General features: G+C 48.1%; 1 protein-coding gene across 9 annotated transcripts in view; it reads right to left on the bottom strand.

The window, feature by feature from the left end:
• NBEAL2 (neurobeachin like 2) overlaps positions 1–15,408 on the bottom strand; it is a 190,276-nt gene that overhangs the window by 8,605 nt on the left and 166,263 nt on the right. For 8 of the 9 annotated variants that reach the window (XM_084859500.1, XM_084859499.1, XM_084859498.1 and 5 more), the window contains 16 exons: positions 14,857–14,952; positions 14,586–14,710; positions 13,791–13,931; positions 12,951–13,081; positions 10,733–10,842; positions 9,963–10,080; positions 7,722–7,819; positions 6,138–6,254; positions 5,801–5,890; positions 5,500–5,609; positions 5,196–5,368; positions 3,932–4,026; positions 3,219–3,335; positions 2,532–2,693; positions 1,761–1,909; positions 980–1,115 (listed from right to left, as the gene is read on the bottom strand). In XM_084859500.1, the coding sequence (XP_084715626.1) occupies positions 980–1,115; positions 1,761–1,909; positions 2,532–2,693; positions 3,219–3,335; positions 3,932–4,026; positions 5,196–5,368; positions 5,500–5,609; positions 5,801–5,890; positions 6,138–6,254; positions 7,722–7,819; positions 9,963–10,080; positions 10,733–10,842; positions 12,951–13,081; positions 13,791–13,931; positions 14,586–14,710; positions 14,857–14,952 (1,968 nt within the window). Of the gene's footprint in view, positions 1–979; positions 1,116–1,760; positions 1,910–2,531; positions 2,694–3,218; positions 3,336–3,931; positions 4,027–5,195; positions 5,369–5,499; positions 5,610–5,800; positions 5,891–6,137; positions 6,255–7,721; positions 7,820–8,371; positions 8,483–9,962; positions 10,081–10,732; positions 10,843–12,950; positions 13,082–13,790; positions 13,932–14,585; positions 14,711–14,856; positions 14,953–15,408 lie in introns of those variants that run through there. The other variant, XM_084859501.1, reaches the window with a different exon arrangement.

Raw genomic sequence — 15,408 nt, 5'->3', positions numbered from 1 at the left:
AGACAGCATAGTAAGAAGCAGTGACATCACCTTGCCGACAAAGGTCAGTCTAATCAAAGCTATGGTTTTCCCAGTAGTAATGTATGGCTGTGAGAGCTGGACTATAAGGAAGGCTGAGCGCCGAAGAATTGATGCTTTCGAACTGTGGTGCTGGAGAAGACTCTTACGAGTCCCCTGGACTGCAAGGAGGTCAACTCAGTCCATCCTAAAGGAAATCAACCCTGAGTGCTCATTGGAAGGACAGATACTGAAGCTGAAGCTCAAATATTTTGGCCACCAAATGTGAAGAGAAAACTCTCTGGAATAGACCCTGATGCTGGGAAAGACTGAAGGCAAAAGGAGAAGGGGACGGCAGAGGATGAGATGGCTAGATAGCATCACCGATGCAATGAATATGAACTTGAGCACACTCCGGGAGAGAGTGGAGGACAGGAAGGCCTGGCGTGCTATGGTCCATGGGGTCACGAAAAGTCAGACATGACTTAACGACTGAACAACAACAACAATTTGAACTTTGTGTGTAATGGAGTTTAAATTTAATCATTTTAAGTAACTTTTTAATATTTTTTCATTTTCTTTCTTGCTTTCTTCTTCCATCTCCTTCTGTTTTCTTTTTCCCTTTTTCTTTTCTTTTTCTTTTCTTTGTTATTGTTGTGTCATCATATGAATACTGTATTGTTGGGAAACTGTAGATACTGATTAGGTTGTTGGTACTGTTTATTTCATTTATAAAGATAAAAAATAGAATAAAAAGTATTTTCAAAAAAGAAAAGAAAAGCTTTTGGCCCTCCCTCACTATCGCATCCCACCAGCCAAGGTTCCATCTGCCTGGCCCAGACAAGGAGCTATGTCCCTGCCGATGGAAGCTGCTCTCCATCTTTCACCTCTTATCCCTGTGGGCACCTGCAGGACCGGAGGATGCCCTTGTATCCTGCCCACCCGACTCCTGGCACTGGAGGGAGAGATGGCTGCCACTGACCTCAGAAGGTTGTCCTGCTCCGACCACAATCAGCTTCCCATCCTCCAGGCCCACCAAGATGTGGCTCTTCTCCTTCGTCACGGAGACACTGTGGATGGGGACCTTCATGGCCAAAGGTGAAATGGCTGCTTGGAGGCTGAAATGACAGTGATGGGGCCAGGGGTGAAAACCGTGCAAGAGCCTGCGTGATGCACAAGAAGGCCCACTTCTTCAGGTGCAGCCTAGTGAGCCGTGTGTCATGGGAGGTGTGTTCGTCTTTAAGGTGCCCTCGGCAAGGTACTAAATCGCTGCTGGAGCCCATTTTGACTAAACTTGTGGAGCGGCCCTGCAACAGGAGTGGGAAACTTCCAGGGGTGGGGCCAATCCCCCCCCCCGAACCCACTGGTGGGGTTGCACCCATCCCTGCTGCTGTGCCACCGGCAAAATTCAGTGGCGTGGTAGCAGCAATTTCTCTTTAAAACCAAGCGAGCAGAGAGCACACGCCTTGTTCGAAAACAAAACTATGCTCCTTGGAGGTGTTAGGAGAATTTTGGAGGTAAATCTGCAGCTGCGTGTGTGGGAAGGGGGGGGGCGCAAAAAAGGCCAGAGGGGCGCAGGGTCCATGTGGGCTGTGTGTTGCCCCCTACCCTACAAGAAGGTAAAAGATTCAAAGCATTCAGAGATATGTGAACAAGGCCTGCTTTGACTTACAAAGGGCCTGTAACGAACTGCCGGTTCAGTTACAAGGACAGGCGAGTTGCACCATCGATGGGTAGAGACTGAGGAAAGAGAAGATGGTTACCTCTGAAGGTCCCTGATCTGCAACCAACACTGAACGGTCCCCAACACAACAAACTCCTCTGTGACGCACATGGAGGTGACCTGCTCGTCCAGCGAGATGGAGGACAGGTGCTTGCCATTGATGGAGTAGAGGTGCAGTGCAAACTTGTCCTTCAGTGAATGAGAGGCAGGTGGTTAGCTGAGCAGACTCACAAATCCCAATCCAACCTCTCAAGAGCCTCAATTTTAAAATGAAATCTTAAGCTACCCTCTCGGTCCTCTGTGAAGCACAAGGTTTTAAGCAGCGCCCAAGCGGAGGACTTTGGCGTGCCTGTGGAGCTGACTGCAAGAAAGGGCTGCCTCATCCGGTGGGGTTGCAAAACATCGCCACGCGCAAGGCCTCCCCAAAATCGCTGAATGGGCACGCTCAAGGCCTGCACTGTTTCGGCTTCTGCCAGGGGATCAAGTCTGGTTTTGCCTGTATTTGTGACAAGCAACTGGTAGAGACTGAATGTGGAGTCCCCACAAAAACTGGAAGGAGATTGTTGCACAATCTACAAGTCCCCCACAATTCAGAAAAAAGATCTGCACCTTTCCATGAATCCTTCCTCCATCTTCCCCAACCTGGCACCCTCCAGATGTGTTGGACTACAACTCCCATCATCCAGTCCAAAGCATCTGGAGGGCGCCAGGGTGGAGAACGTCGCCTTAGCATCGTCGTTTCCAAAACTGCATGTGCCAAAACGATCTGCGGGCTTCACCACTCCCTCAGCCCACCCCTCGCCCGGCTCACCTTCAGGGAGGCCCTCCCCTCCACAGTTGTTTGGACCACGATCTGCCCCTCGTGCCCCACAGCCAGGTTGGAGATGGTCATCGGCAGGGAGCTCTCACAGGGTGGCTTGAGCGACTTCATGAACTGGCCCCGGCGGATCGTGTGCACTATGATGGTGCCATCCTGGGGGAGGAGAGAAAGGTTTCTAAATGACGCCTGTCCCATGGGGAAGCCCAAGGGCATAAAGACTGGAAGGAAGGGAACTGCATGAAACACACCCCAGCCCCTTTCAGGTGAGGGTATAGAATTTTAGGACTAAGGCCTCTCTGCTTTGTGAGGTTCAAACCCTGTGAGGGTCTGGGTTTGCACGATCATCGCCAGCCACCCAGAACCCATGAGCTGTTCTTGGGTTCTGGGGTGGCTTGTTGCTCATGGCAACAAGTCACCCTGCCTGCGTTTGCACATCACAATAGGCTACTTTAAGCCACAGTGGCTGGTGCTGCTTGTCTGGACCAGCCCTGTGTGTGTTTGGGGGTAGGTGGGGGGGCTGATATGTGGGAGGGATCCTGCCTTGGGGTAGGAACTTCAATTTTAGGCCTTTTTGGGCCTTCCCCCATGGAGTACGGTCCATGCAAAACATTGCTACAAGGGGCTCCAGCACAGACGTGGCTAACCCAGAAGATGCACCCAAATCCAGCGGCATCTTACCTTTGACCCGGACACAGCCATGTCCAGCTCAGTACTGATGGCAACACACGTGACTTCATCATCGTGCCCGTAGAGAACCCGGACGGGCTTGGGCGCCAGGCCACAAGAGAAGCCCCCCTGGGCAGGCAAAGAAAAGAGGTTGTGGAGCAGAATCTCAGGGCTGCCATGGCTGGCGGCGCCTCCCACACCCTGTCCCGTCCTGCATGTCGCAGAAAAGCAGCGAGAGAAAGGCAGGAGGAAAGAGAGAGGTGGCGTGTGAGCCGGAGGGCACAGCAGCCTTCCCCAACCCTGTGCCCTCCAAACGTGTTGGGCTACAATTCCCACAAAACTGGGGATGATGGGGATTGTAGTCCAACACAACTGGAGGGGAAGGCTGGGGTAGAGAGCTGGATGTGGACTCTCGGCTCACCTTTCGTCTCAGCCGCAATAAAATGGATCAGTCATGAAACCCACCTCAAAATGAGAAACAAGCAAAAGGGCCTGTCTCACACACCAGAAGTGGAAAGAGGTTAACGACGCCTGATGATTGTTCATGATAAGACAGTCATCTCACTGCTGCACAACACAACAACAATAGCGGCTGCTAAGACTGAGACGGAGACATCTCTGAACCTGGAAAAATTGGCTCTGGGAAGGCGGGAGTCATGTTGTCTTTCCCGCTGCTCCCAAAACACACACGCAAAGGAAGTATACAGCGAGCCCCGTCCCCTTACCTGCTGGAGGACCTGCCAAACCACACAGGTGGTGTCCCGCGACCCAGAAATGAGGTAGATTCCACACAGATCTAAGGCCAGGCAAGTGACGACATCTGCAGTGAGAGGAGAGAGGGATCACCGAAAGCCAGCGGGAAGCGCAGGGCCAGCATTTCCTGAATACTGCACAGGAAAATGCAAGCATGTCACAAGAGAATCTCCAGTTGTGCCATGAAGAATACGTTTATCTAATAATTAGGAAGTACAAACCCAGATTATCTACCCACAAAGAGAAGGTTTCCTGCTCACTGAGAGATCCTGCATACAAACATTCCCTCAACATAGAAAATGAGCAAGCCAGGAAAAAGGATCCAGGCCTAAACATTCTTCCGACATGCTAGTTTTCCATGTGCAGGGATATATCGTTCAATCACAGTTCCCTGCACAAAGAAAATGAGCATGTCAGGGAGAAGTGTCCCTGCCTTGCCTTCCCCCCAACATGCTCATTTTCTATGTGCAGGGTTTTTATCTTTGCATGGAAGAGGATTCCATCATCCCTTCACCACCAGCATGCAGTCTGAAGAGCTCCAGTGCAGACATGAGTTGACTACTCCAGTGGGAACGAAGTCCATGTGGATGTAAGCCCGCCCCCGCCCCCCCAGTCTCCCACCATGAGTACCACCCTGCCTATTCCATTGTTACTCACATCCATTACCAAAATGTTGAAAAAAGAGAAAGTTGAAATTGGAAGTATACAGAACTCTAGCATGGTGTTTAAAGTTTACACTTACAAACTGTGGGATTTTCTGCTTCAATGCAGTGTTCGGTTTGTAAGCCCAGAAATCAGCTTCAGATATTGCTATTTATAGAGTGTTATATGGCTAGATGGAACTATAGCCCTGCCTGAACTTATTATGTATCAACAAAATCCAAATTCTGCTAGCAGAACATCCCTAATTCTGTGATCCAGTCACATTTTTTAAAGTTTTTTTTTTTTAATAAATCAGGTTTTCAAATAAAATTAACAAGGTTTGCAGAAAGGAAAGGAAAAAAGGCACTAAGATGTTTCCATCTTTGGCCTAGAAGCATGTCTTTTTAAGACAAAAAAAGGAAAAGCATCGATTCCAAAGATGCTAGATTCTGTACTTGTGCAGATGAGGAAAAGACACACTATCCTTTGCATATTTGTCATCATCTGTTTTTCAAATTTTGAAAGCTGGATACTGCCTCCTGCCACCGCATGGCCAGCTGGGTTTCTGGGTTGGTTTTTTTTTTTGCCTCCTACCTATGTGCCTGTTGATGTGTCCCATAACCTTCCCTTTGCTCAGTGAAGTGACCCGCAAGCTGTTGTCCCAATGGCCTCCGCTGAAGAGGAGCTTCCCATCATGAGAGATGGCCAGTGTCTTTGAGGACAATTCCACCCCGGGGGCAAAGGGGCCATACAGGCAGCGCTGGGTCCTAGAGAGAAAGAGAGAGAGAGAAAGAGGGTTTGCATTATTGCAGGGGCAGCCTGTGTTGGACTAGCTGAGTACATGAGAGGCTGTCCAAAAGCCATCTTGCTTGCAGGGAGAAGAGAAGCTCCAGCTTACTTTGCATTGGAGACAGTGGAGTCTTTGGTGAAGCTGAAATAGTTGGAGATGTTTTTGTCGTAGGGCAGCCAGCCATGCGTCCCCAGAAGCCCATTGGCACTTACAGTGACCTGGAGGGAGGAGGTGGCAGATTAGCAAATGCAGGGGAAGTGGGAAGGGAGGTAGAACTCAGAACACCCCTTCCAGGGTAGATGTGTCTATGTCCGGCCTGCAGTGCCTTCTTGCTGGGGCTTATCCAACATGCTTCCCTCACCAGGATGAGAGATCTCTGGGAGGAAAGCAGGAGCCATTTTGTACTTACCAGCACATCAGGAGATCCCTGAGTCATGAAGGAGTGGGCTTGGTTCTTGGGGACCACAGCCTGCACCAGCGGGATCCCATCACTGATGCCCTAAAAACGAGAGAGAGAGAGAGAGAGAGAGAGAGAGAAAGAGAGAGAGAGAGAGAGATGGAGGAGACCTCGTGCTTCACTAAGCCATTTGGTAAAACTGGTGCCATGTTTCTTTCCAAGAATTTCCCACCCCCACAAAAACTTCCACCCTCTCTTGCCCTGCTCATCCAAAAAGAGTCACAGGGGCTAGGTTGGTGGCAATGTATGTTTTCCTATACCTTCCCAGCCTCCGAAGAAGGGGACTTACTTCAACAAAGAAGGATTTGAGCTGGCCAAGGTTCTCAAAAACGTTGGGAGAAAAGGTGTCCAGCCGAGAGAGTCTCTGGGCGGCGTTTTCAGCAGAGAGCCGGGCTGGGTGGGGTTCCTAGATAAGAGAGGAATGAATGAAAAGATAGCATGGTGTTTAAAGGGGAGGGGGTTGCATTCCCCCCCTCTTTAGTTTGAGTGTAAAATCTATATTCAATTTTGACTCGTCTATCTTTTCTGTCCCGCATAGCCAACATTTGCGAGTGGCATGTCTGAGAAGAAAAGGGAATTCTTAACATCAGCTGTGGAAAAACACGCTAAGAGAAAGGGGCCATTTTCACAGACTGTATCCTAGGTGAGGACGTCAGATATTACGTCAGCTTTTCCCATCCTGATGCCCTCTGTATGGCATTTGGACTGCAACTCCCAGACATGACCATCCCTCAAGGTTTGCATTTTATTTATTTTCTATTTGCATTTAACTTCTATTTGCATTTTCTACACACTTGAATTGCACTTCAGTGACTGGTCAAATGCAGCTGTCCCCCCAACCCAGCCCCCTTGCAGTGGTATTTAATGCAGAGTGCGGCATGTGGCAGAACATACATGAGCAACAAGGCACACCAATGTCTCCTGCACCAGTTGTGACCTCAGCTTTATTTTTAACTTGTTTGCTGGCTAAATGCAACCCCACCCAGCACAGGAGCAGTAATCTAGCTCCCAAAAGAAACAATTTACAGTGGCCAGTGCCAAAAAGTGGTGGCAATGCTTTTTCTTTAAGTTCTTTCCAAGCATTCCCCCCTCTCCAGTGCTGGAGCATGTTTCTCCCCTGCTTTTAAAGAAATGCAATAAGGGAAGCAGCCTGTCATCCCAAACCATGCTGCTATGTTGGGGCTGGAGCAAGTATAATACTAAACATAAAGCTGGGGATTAAAAAATGCAGTCTGGAAAGGCCTTGAGGGAGAAAGCTTGAGGTGTCAAATGGTCCTCTGGAAACTTCTTGTCCCAGGCGACCCCCACAACCTTTCACAACGTCTGCATCCTTCCTTTTTGTTGTTATCGTTGTGCATGAAGACTTCCAGGGATTGCCTGTCGTTATGATATGGCTGGGGTATTGAACCTCTTCCAGCCCAAGGGCCAAATTCAATTTTGGAGAAGCTCTCTGGTCAAAATACCAAACGTATCAGCATATTGTAGCTTAAACCTCTTACTGCCCATAACTCAGCCTTAGGAGAGACATTTCAAGCTTTCAGAACAGGGGAAAAACATGCAGAAGCTGGGAACCACCAAACAACTAGCAGAGAAAAGGGGGTGTGGCCACGGGAAGGGGGAGTGGCCATCTAGGAAACCCTGGGGGGCTTTATTGAGATCCCAGAGGGGCCAGATGTGGCCCACAGGCCTGAGGTTCAACACCACTATGATACCGGCTTCTAACCGTCCCCAGTCAGTTCCAGGCATTCTCAGTGCCTGCCTGCCTTCCAGCCTCAGTACGATTGGCCATACTGTCTCTTCCACTTCCCAGCCCAGCTTATCCCTGGCTGCCTTTCACAGGCGGCTTCTTGCCAACCCCTCCAACCCCTCCTACCTTCAGCAGCTGGCATGGGGTCTGCCCAAAGTTGCTGATGATGCCTTCCAAAGCCTTCCGCTCGGTTTCATCTGCTATAGCATCCAAGTCGACTGCCCCTGAAACAAAAGGAGGTTGGGTGGATGAAGAATGCATAGACATAAAGCTTTTATTTAGATCTGGAGCCTGCCTACAGTTGCATCTCAGCATCAATTATATTGGCCACCAAGAGATTCATACTCTCCAAGGGTCCTTATTTTCTCCTACCTATCCCTGGTAAATCACTGTTCCAATGTTGTATAGAGAGACATAGAAACAGTGGAGAGATTTTGGAGACATGTTTTAAAAAATCATTAATGCGCACACATATACACATTAGTTCTCCTTCCCTTCTACAAGGAGAACCCATAGCTTGTTGTTGGATTGTGAACTGTGGGTTGTTCATGGTTAACAAACCATGGTTTGTTGGCACGGTTGGGTTCTCACAACACAAGAACCCACAATTCAACAACAACCCACAGTACAACGACAACCACACTCAACCCATATTCTGGCTTGTTGTGTTGTGTGAACCAAATCAGTGTCTGTGGAAGGGTACAGAGGTTAACCAAGGCAATGGTCTCTCGATAGCGCCACCCTTGATAACAGTATGGAAGCTTCAGCTTACAGTGGGTCACTTCTTGACTGGGCCTGGGCCAACAAGAGCCATTTATGGCAATCTTCCCCAACCCCAAGCTTCCTCTGTTAGCTTCTGGCCACAATTCCAAGGTCATGGCTTTGACCTGCAAAGCATGAAAAGGGGCCCTATTCAGATAAGAACTTGCCTTCTCCCCTATGCCACATCACAAGCCTTTGTTTAAATTAACTCGAGTTGGTATCAAGTTGGGTCCGCAAGAGCTCAAAGTCTTCAGGGTCTCCTTTACAGCACGGCTGCCACCCCTTCCCCACCTATGCATAGTCTGCATTCAGACAATCGCTTAAGACATTCTGTATTCAAGACATTCTGCCTTTTGGTGCCTGGTGCCAACGTGGTATATATGCTAATGAAAGAGTGTGTGTGTGTGTGTCCGTCTGTCAGTGCCATAGCGCCAAGACTGTGAACCCTAGACACCTGAACCTTGGCATGCATGCCACGGGACCCCTAGGGCAGACTTTCCTAATCAGCACATAGCTTTGCAATCAATACAGTTTGAAGCCAGGGGAGATTAGTAGGCCAAGAAATGCAGTTATATGCCTGCCCCCTCTTGTGGGGAAGCCCCCCTCAGGGGAATGGAATGGACAGGCCCCTCCCTCAGGGAGCTAAAGGGATGCCCCCCGGCAGGGGCCATGCCTAGGGGTGCCAACGGGCTTCACTCAGATGGGTTGGGCACAATGTGTTCGACTCTGACAGTTGGCTAACTTTGCTTGAAGGCTTCGCTGTATCAAACCAAGGGCTATTCTAACCTGTGTGAACCCGGGTCTGTTCATTGCTTTTAACATAAAGTTACTTACCTAGCATATTCATTTTAAATTATTTATGGCATTTTGTACAGTATTATTTTCATTTGATTTTAAAGGTGCTTGTCAGCTGCTTTTGAACTCTGATTTGGCCGCCTTCACCCATCTGTACCTGAACCTTGAGATCTTCTCCAGAGGCCCTGCCCTGAGTGCTCCCACCAAGTGAAGTGGGGCAGGGTGACTACTAGGGAAGAGTGCCTTTTCAGTGGTAGCACCCTGGTTATGGAACAGCCTCCTCAGAGAGGCTTGCCTGGTCTTTATGGTCTTGTCAGTGACAAACTAAGACCGTTTTATTCACTCAGGCCTTTAAAATAACGTAGGTTTTTAGCTTGGGTCTCTCAGTATAAAATCCCATGTTTTTAATTGTGATTTTAGTTTTAATAATCATATGCTGTATTTTACCACTGGATTTGTTTGTGAGTTGCCCAGCGAACTTCTGTTATGGGGAAGCTATATAAAGTAATAAATAAATAAAATATTAAAAAACAATTGGTTATTTATACATACTTTTGATGTACTGCCAACTTATTTTTACCCACTCCTACATTTATTAATAGGATGAAATCCTGCCCCGAAAGGGGGTTGTAACTTAAGTTATATTTGGCATATATTAGAACAAAAGGGGGAGGGAGGGCAATATTGTCTCAGCTTCTGCTGCTAGGAGATTTGGAGGCTCCTGGTAGTTAGCAGTAGCATGAAACTGTTAACAAAAACGTAGCATCCCCAACAATGTTCCCTAAAGCATCCTCTGGGGTCCCACCTTACCTTCATATGTGCAATAATAGAAGACATTTAGTGCTTCCACAGCTGCTGAGCCTCTCTGCTTGTACCCAAAGATTAAGTCAATCCACTCGTGGAGATGGGCAGAAACATATTCTGATTCCTACCAAGGACACAATGCAGGATGGCATGTAAGCAGGGCCCAGAACTGCCTGCCTGGCCTCCCTCCATTAAGAAAACACCACCTCCACACATTTGTACGATTATTCCTGGACAGGAATCTGCACATTTACAACATCCTGAAATTAAGAGGCTTTTGCAACTTAACATCACTGTCTATCTTCAAAGGGGCAAACAAAGGGGTTGGCAAGGTTTAGTACTGGCAGCCCCACCTGGGGGAAGGAGCAGGGTCAAACCATCCCACTGATACCTTTTAGTTGATCAATCAGCTGATTTTTAATTTAAATGAATTTGCATTTTACCCAGACCTCAATGAGTCCTTTTGGCAAGACTGAAAAGAAGGGATTTAACAAAACCTGCCACTCATTGTCAGAAGGAAAGTCCGCAGTGAATATTTTCTTTCACTCCTCATTACAGTCACAAAACAATCAAAACAGCCTCAAGAAATAGATAAGCACCCCCCCCTTCTCTCTTAGTCCCACCAAGGACAATGTGCCCTCTGCACTTAAAGCTATCAGCCTGAGTTAAAACTAATGGAAAATTGGAAGATGGCATCCCGTTGAATGTTAACAAAAGGCCTCCCCCCAGCCCCAGCCACCCCCTGCGTCTGCAACGTGCAACGCTGCTCATCTTACTAGTGCTTTACTGTGTTTGTGGATAAAATCTTCTGGGGATCTGGCCCATCTGGGAAGGACGACATCCCCCACTTTCTCAGTTGACATCTGAAGAGAGCCCAGGTCAAAACCTGCAGAAAAGAAGACATGCAGGCACACGTTACACTGAGGCAATGTCAGCTCTCTCCCCCCACCCCCAATTTCTCTCCCCCCAACACATAATCATCCTCCCCAAGCATTGACAAGCTGCAGTTCCAAACTCTACTAGATTGAAGAATCACAAGTCAGCAATGCACAGAACGCGTAATGTACAGAACTCATTACCACACTGTTCACTACTCCAGACTACATAGCTTACTGGCAGTCCTTGACATCTCTCCCAACCCCTGTTTGCCCACTCAAGGGCAAAGATAGAGACAGCGTTTGTAGAGGTGGGGGGCAGTTTGGAAGCATCTTCAGCACATTCAATCCAAGATGTACCCTCCTCTCTCTCCTTCAGCGAGCTCTGAAAAAAACCATCCTGCAGCTTTCTGGTATATTCCAACTTTAATCGGGAAAAGCCAGCTGTGGATAGTGTCAATGGGCTAGTACTGTCACCAACACCCTGTGCCCCCCCGCCCCCAATCCCTGGAGCAGTTTTGCAAATATCTGTGGATATTTATTTATTTTTTTGGAATAAGATGACAGATACATATATACGTTGGATAAACACACATGTGTAACTTTAAAAAGTAAAATAACATGAGAGGGCAGCTTCCTAAAGCCGGATGGCTGAACTACTAGGCAATTTGCGTCATCTCACTGAATTTGGATTCGCACCACTGCTGAGGATCCCGTGACGACCACTTGAATTTATTGATTTAAACCATTTGTATCCTGCCCTATATCATTAAGATCTCAGGGCAGTGTACAGATAAAATCAATTTAAAACTGGTAAGTATAAAACAATAACTCATTAGGAAAATGGCATGGGGTGGGGGAAGGCTAAAATCCTTTTCTCCAGGTTGTGGTTGCAATCTAATCCCCACATCTGCTTTGTAATGTCACATCACCTTCGCAAGTAAGTCCACAAAGTGACTAAGCCTGCAAAAGTGTTTACTAAGCTGCTGAGGGCTGGCTGAGGAGGGCCAAGGAGCTCCATCTCTCCTGCAGAAGCCCACTGCCTTCTATGCTGGGCACAGAGGAAGGATGGTGCACTCCATCCCTCTCCCACCAGCCTGTTCACTTGCCTGCAAGGAATTTCTCAGCTCCTGTGGTGACTAGGCTAGCACTGAAATAAAAGGCTCTGTTATATCTGTCTTCATCTTAATGTAGTGAGGCTGCAAGCTAACTGAGCAGAGGCCGGGTACACATTTAGGTTCTGCACAGTATCTAGCAGGCTTTTTAGTACTTCAATTTTGTGTTAGTGCATTTTCAGACCTTTGCACTGTGCCTGACTTTTACCCTGTTTTTTACTTTGGTTTTATTCTGTTTTAAACTTCAGCTTTTTATGTTATCATTTTAGTATGTTGGTGTATTTTATTGGTTTTAAGGGTGCAATCCTATGCTTTTTTAGACAGAAAAAAGTCCCACAATTCCCAGCATGCTCCAGCTGGCCACGCTGGCTGGGGCATGCTGTAAGTCGTAGGACTTTTTTCCATCTAAACAGGCATAGGATTGCACCCTAAGGTTTCTTTTGTGGACCGCCCAGGAAGCTTTGGGTGTAGAAATGTATAACAACAGCAGCAGCAGCACAGTGGTAGAGCTCAACAAACAGTTATAAAGAGCAGGTTGTTCCAACTGTAGGTCACAGAAATGACTTTAAACAAATACTAATGTATAGGATGCATCTAGGTGGCTGCTAGGTGAGAGCCAGCATGGTGTAGCAGGTAGAATGTTGTAGTCCCCACTCAGCCATGAAGCTCACTGGGGGACTTTGGGCCAGTCACTGACTGTCAGCCTAACCTACCTCACACGGTTGTTGTGAGGATAAACTAGAGAGGAAGAGGACCACGTATGCCGCCCTGGGCTCCTTAGAGGAAAGGCGGATATAAATGTAACAAATAAATAAGTAATAAAGGGCAAGCTCTGTATCTGGATACAAGGTACCTCCAAATACCCAATGCTGGGGACTAGAGAGGATGGATATCTATCATCTGCTTGCAGACTTCTTGGCAGCATCTGCCTGGTCACTGTCAGCCGATAGAATGGTAAGCTAGATGGCCCATTTGTCTGAACAAGCTGGGGAAATGTTTCTTACCATTCTGGTTCTCCAGGAAGTCCATAAAGTAGAAGAATTCTGGGATCAACTCCTTCACGTCCACAGGGTTTTCCATGCGGGCTTGCCAGGCAGCAGGAACAGAGTGAAACTGGCGGTCGGAGCAGTCAAACCTGCCGGCGTCAACATGCGATGAGATGCTGATGACTGCACTGGAGTTAGCCATAGGTGACAGTTTGCCACGCGCTGGCCACTTGCAAGCTGATTACGGGGTGGGTTTCCAACCCCCTGTAAGCATCCAGCCATATGGTGAAGCAATTCTGATCCTATTTCCTTTTGCCCAGCAGGTGACCAATCAAAATCATCTCTCCATGTGGCTGGATGCTATGGATGCCCGGCTGCCTGGTGAGCTTCTGAACACTGAGCTTGAGGGAAATGTCTTCAGCTGCCATCCTCATCTCTGCCCCAGGGGGACCTCAGGCAAGTCTCTGGATTGCCTTCTGTTAAATGGGCAGATAGGCATCTTCCTGTCTTGTACTTCTTAAAAACCAAAACAGAAAAATCTGATCTGAAGTGGGGGACGAAGTGGCGAAAAGTCATGATTATGGTCAAGACTGTGTGCCACCCTACATTCCCATATGGGGTTGGATCCAGATTTAGTCATACTCAGAGCAGACCCACTGAAATCAATGGGGCTGAAGTTTGTCATGGCTAACTTAAGTCCCATTGCTTTCAATAGGTCTAGTCGGAGTATGACTAAATCTGGATCCAACCCATGATAAGGAGTGAAATGAGTTATCAGTCAGCTGATGTCCCTGTTATGAGTACATTGTCTGGAGGAGCAGAGAGGACTTTGGCCAAGGACTGCTCCCTTCTGCTCACCTTCCGCTTTGCAGCTGGATGTGCAGGGTGGTGAATGGCTCTGTGCGGATCAGGTAGTGCATTACGCCTGCTGCGTTGGAATAGTGCGTGCCATAGTGGAACTTATCAATCATGCCGTTGGGATCTTCAAAGCTCTCGTACCTGCGGTCAGGACAGGATGGGAGGCAAGAGCAGCACACATCCAGTCTTGGATTCAGTACTGACATCTGAAATGTTTCACAACTCTTGATGCTCTGTCTCACAAGTCTGTACGGTGATCCCCACTTTAAAGATGGAATAGAGGCCAAGAGACAGGGCCTTATTTAAGGCTGCTTAGCACAACCTTGGCTAAGGCAGGATTTGAACCCAGTTCCTCCAAGTTGCAATCCAGAGCTGTTCCATGTGTGGGAAGTGTTGTGGGAAGCAGATATTAAAAGGAACACGAACACATGTCAAATATATTAACCTCCTATTGTCACACAGCTGTGGCAAATCTGATTAAGATAAATTTAAGTACAGCGCTCTATGCACGCAGTCTGGTGGCCAAGGTTTTCTTCAGACCGTGCTGTTCCACAGCTTCCATTCCCGGCGTCCAGATATCTGGAATGTTTAACCCCCCTTCCGCTCCCAACTATTTACACTGCTAATAATAGGGAGTGGAGTACAATCTTCACGTCCAGCCCCCTGGGAAAAACGCAGGCTGTCCCAAGGGAAAGAGGGGCCCATCCTTCCCTGAAAAATGCTTCCCGCTTTCCCAGCTGCATCCAGTCCAGGAAGGCAGGAAACTTAACGGGCCCAAAAAAATGCGGCACTCACTTCTCCTTTACATCCTTGGCGTGTCTCTCGTTGGCCACCCCAATGGGCTTGGAAAGGTCTCGGAACACAGCAGGGTTGCTGAGATCCAGTGTCTCCGAGACGTAGTCCTGCAGGATCCATGGAAACTTAACAGGAGAAAGAAAGGACAGCTTCTAGTCTTGTCCACTTGTGGTCCAGCATTTGGGGGCCGGGAAACAAAACACTTGAAGCTCAAGTACAAAACTTTGCTCCCCACCACCACAGCCGTGCTCATCCCACCTCAGATGCTTACCACAGGGTACTGGGAAAGATCATTGTAGGTGCGGCCTGCAATGGTGTTTAGCTGCATGAGGTATTCAAAGTTGGAGATTTCCCTGTAAACCCATTTCTGAAAGAGAAGGAGGAGATGCTCACTTGATCCACCACAATAAAAAAATCCGGAAGGAGCAGAGGTCCAAAGCCTTCTGAGGACTTTTCAGGTCAAAACCACAGGAATTTGGTTATTATCTGTTTTGCAAAAGGGCAACGGAGAAGCTGGGAGTAAAATCCCGACAAATGAAGTCCTTCCCTTAGAACTGGAGCCATTTCCCCATGTCTCCTAACTTTAGGTATGCTTTGTACACCCGGAGAAGAAAGAAACGCACTCTGCACATGGTCAAAGGCACTCCTCTTCAGTTTCCACCGAAAGTGCTCCAGTCCCTCTAACTCTTAAGTTCAGATCCAGCCCTGCCAAATTTTTTGACTCAACAGAGAGGAAGGGCAGGGAGCCTGCTCTAGATCTAGACTGCCTTCCTGCCCTAGCACAAGGATTTGAGGTGGGCTAAATTCCCCTTATTCCTTTTTA

Source organism: Heloderma suspectum, chromosome 5, assembly GCF_057233095.1.
Source record: "Heloderma suspectum isolate Gila_16-S chromosome 5, 16-S_ref, whole genome shotgun sequence".
In the NCBI taxonomy this organism is placed as follows: domain Eukaryota; kingdom Metazoa; phylum Chordata; class Lepidosauria; order Squamata; family Helodermatidae; genus Heloderma; species Heloderma suspectum.
This window is presented reverse-complemented; position numbering and strand designations above follow the sequence as displayed.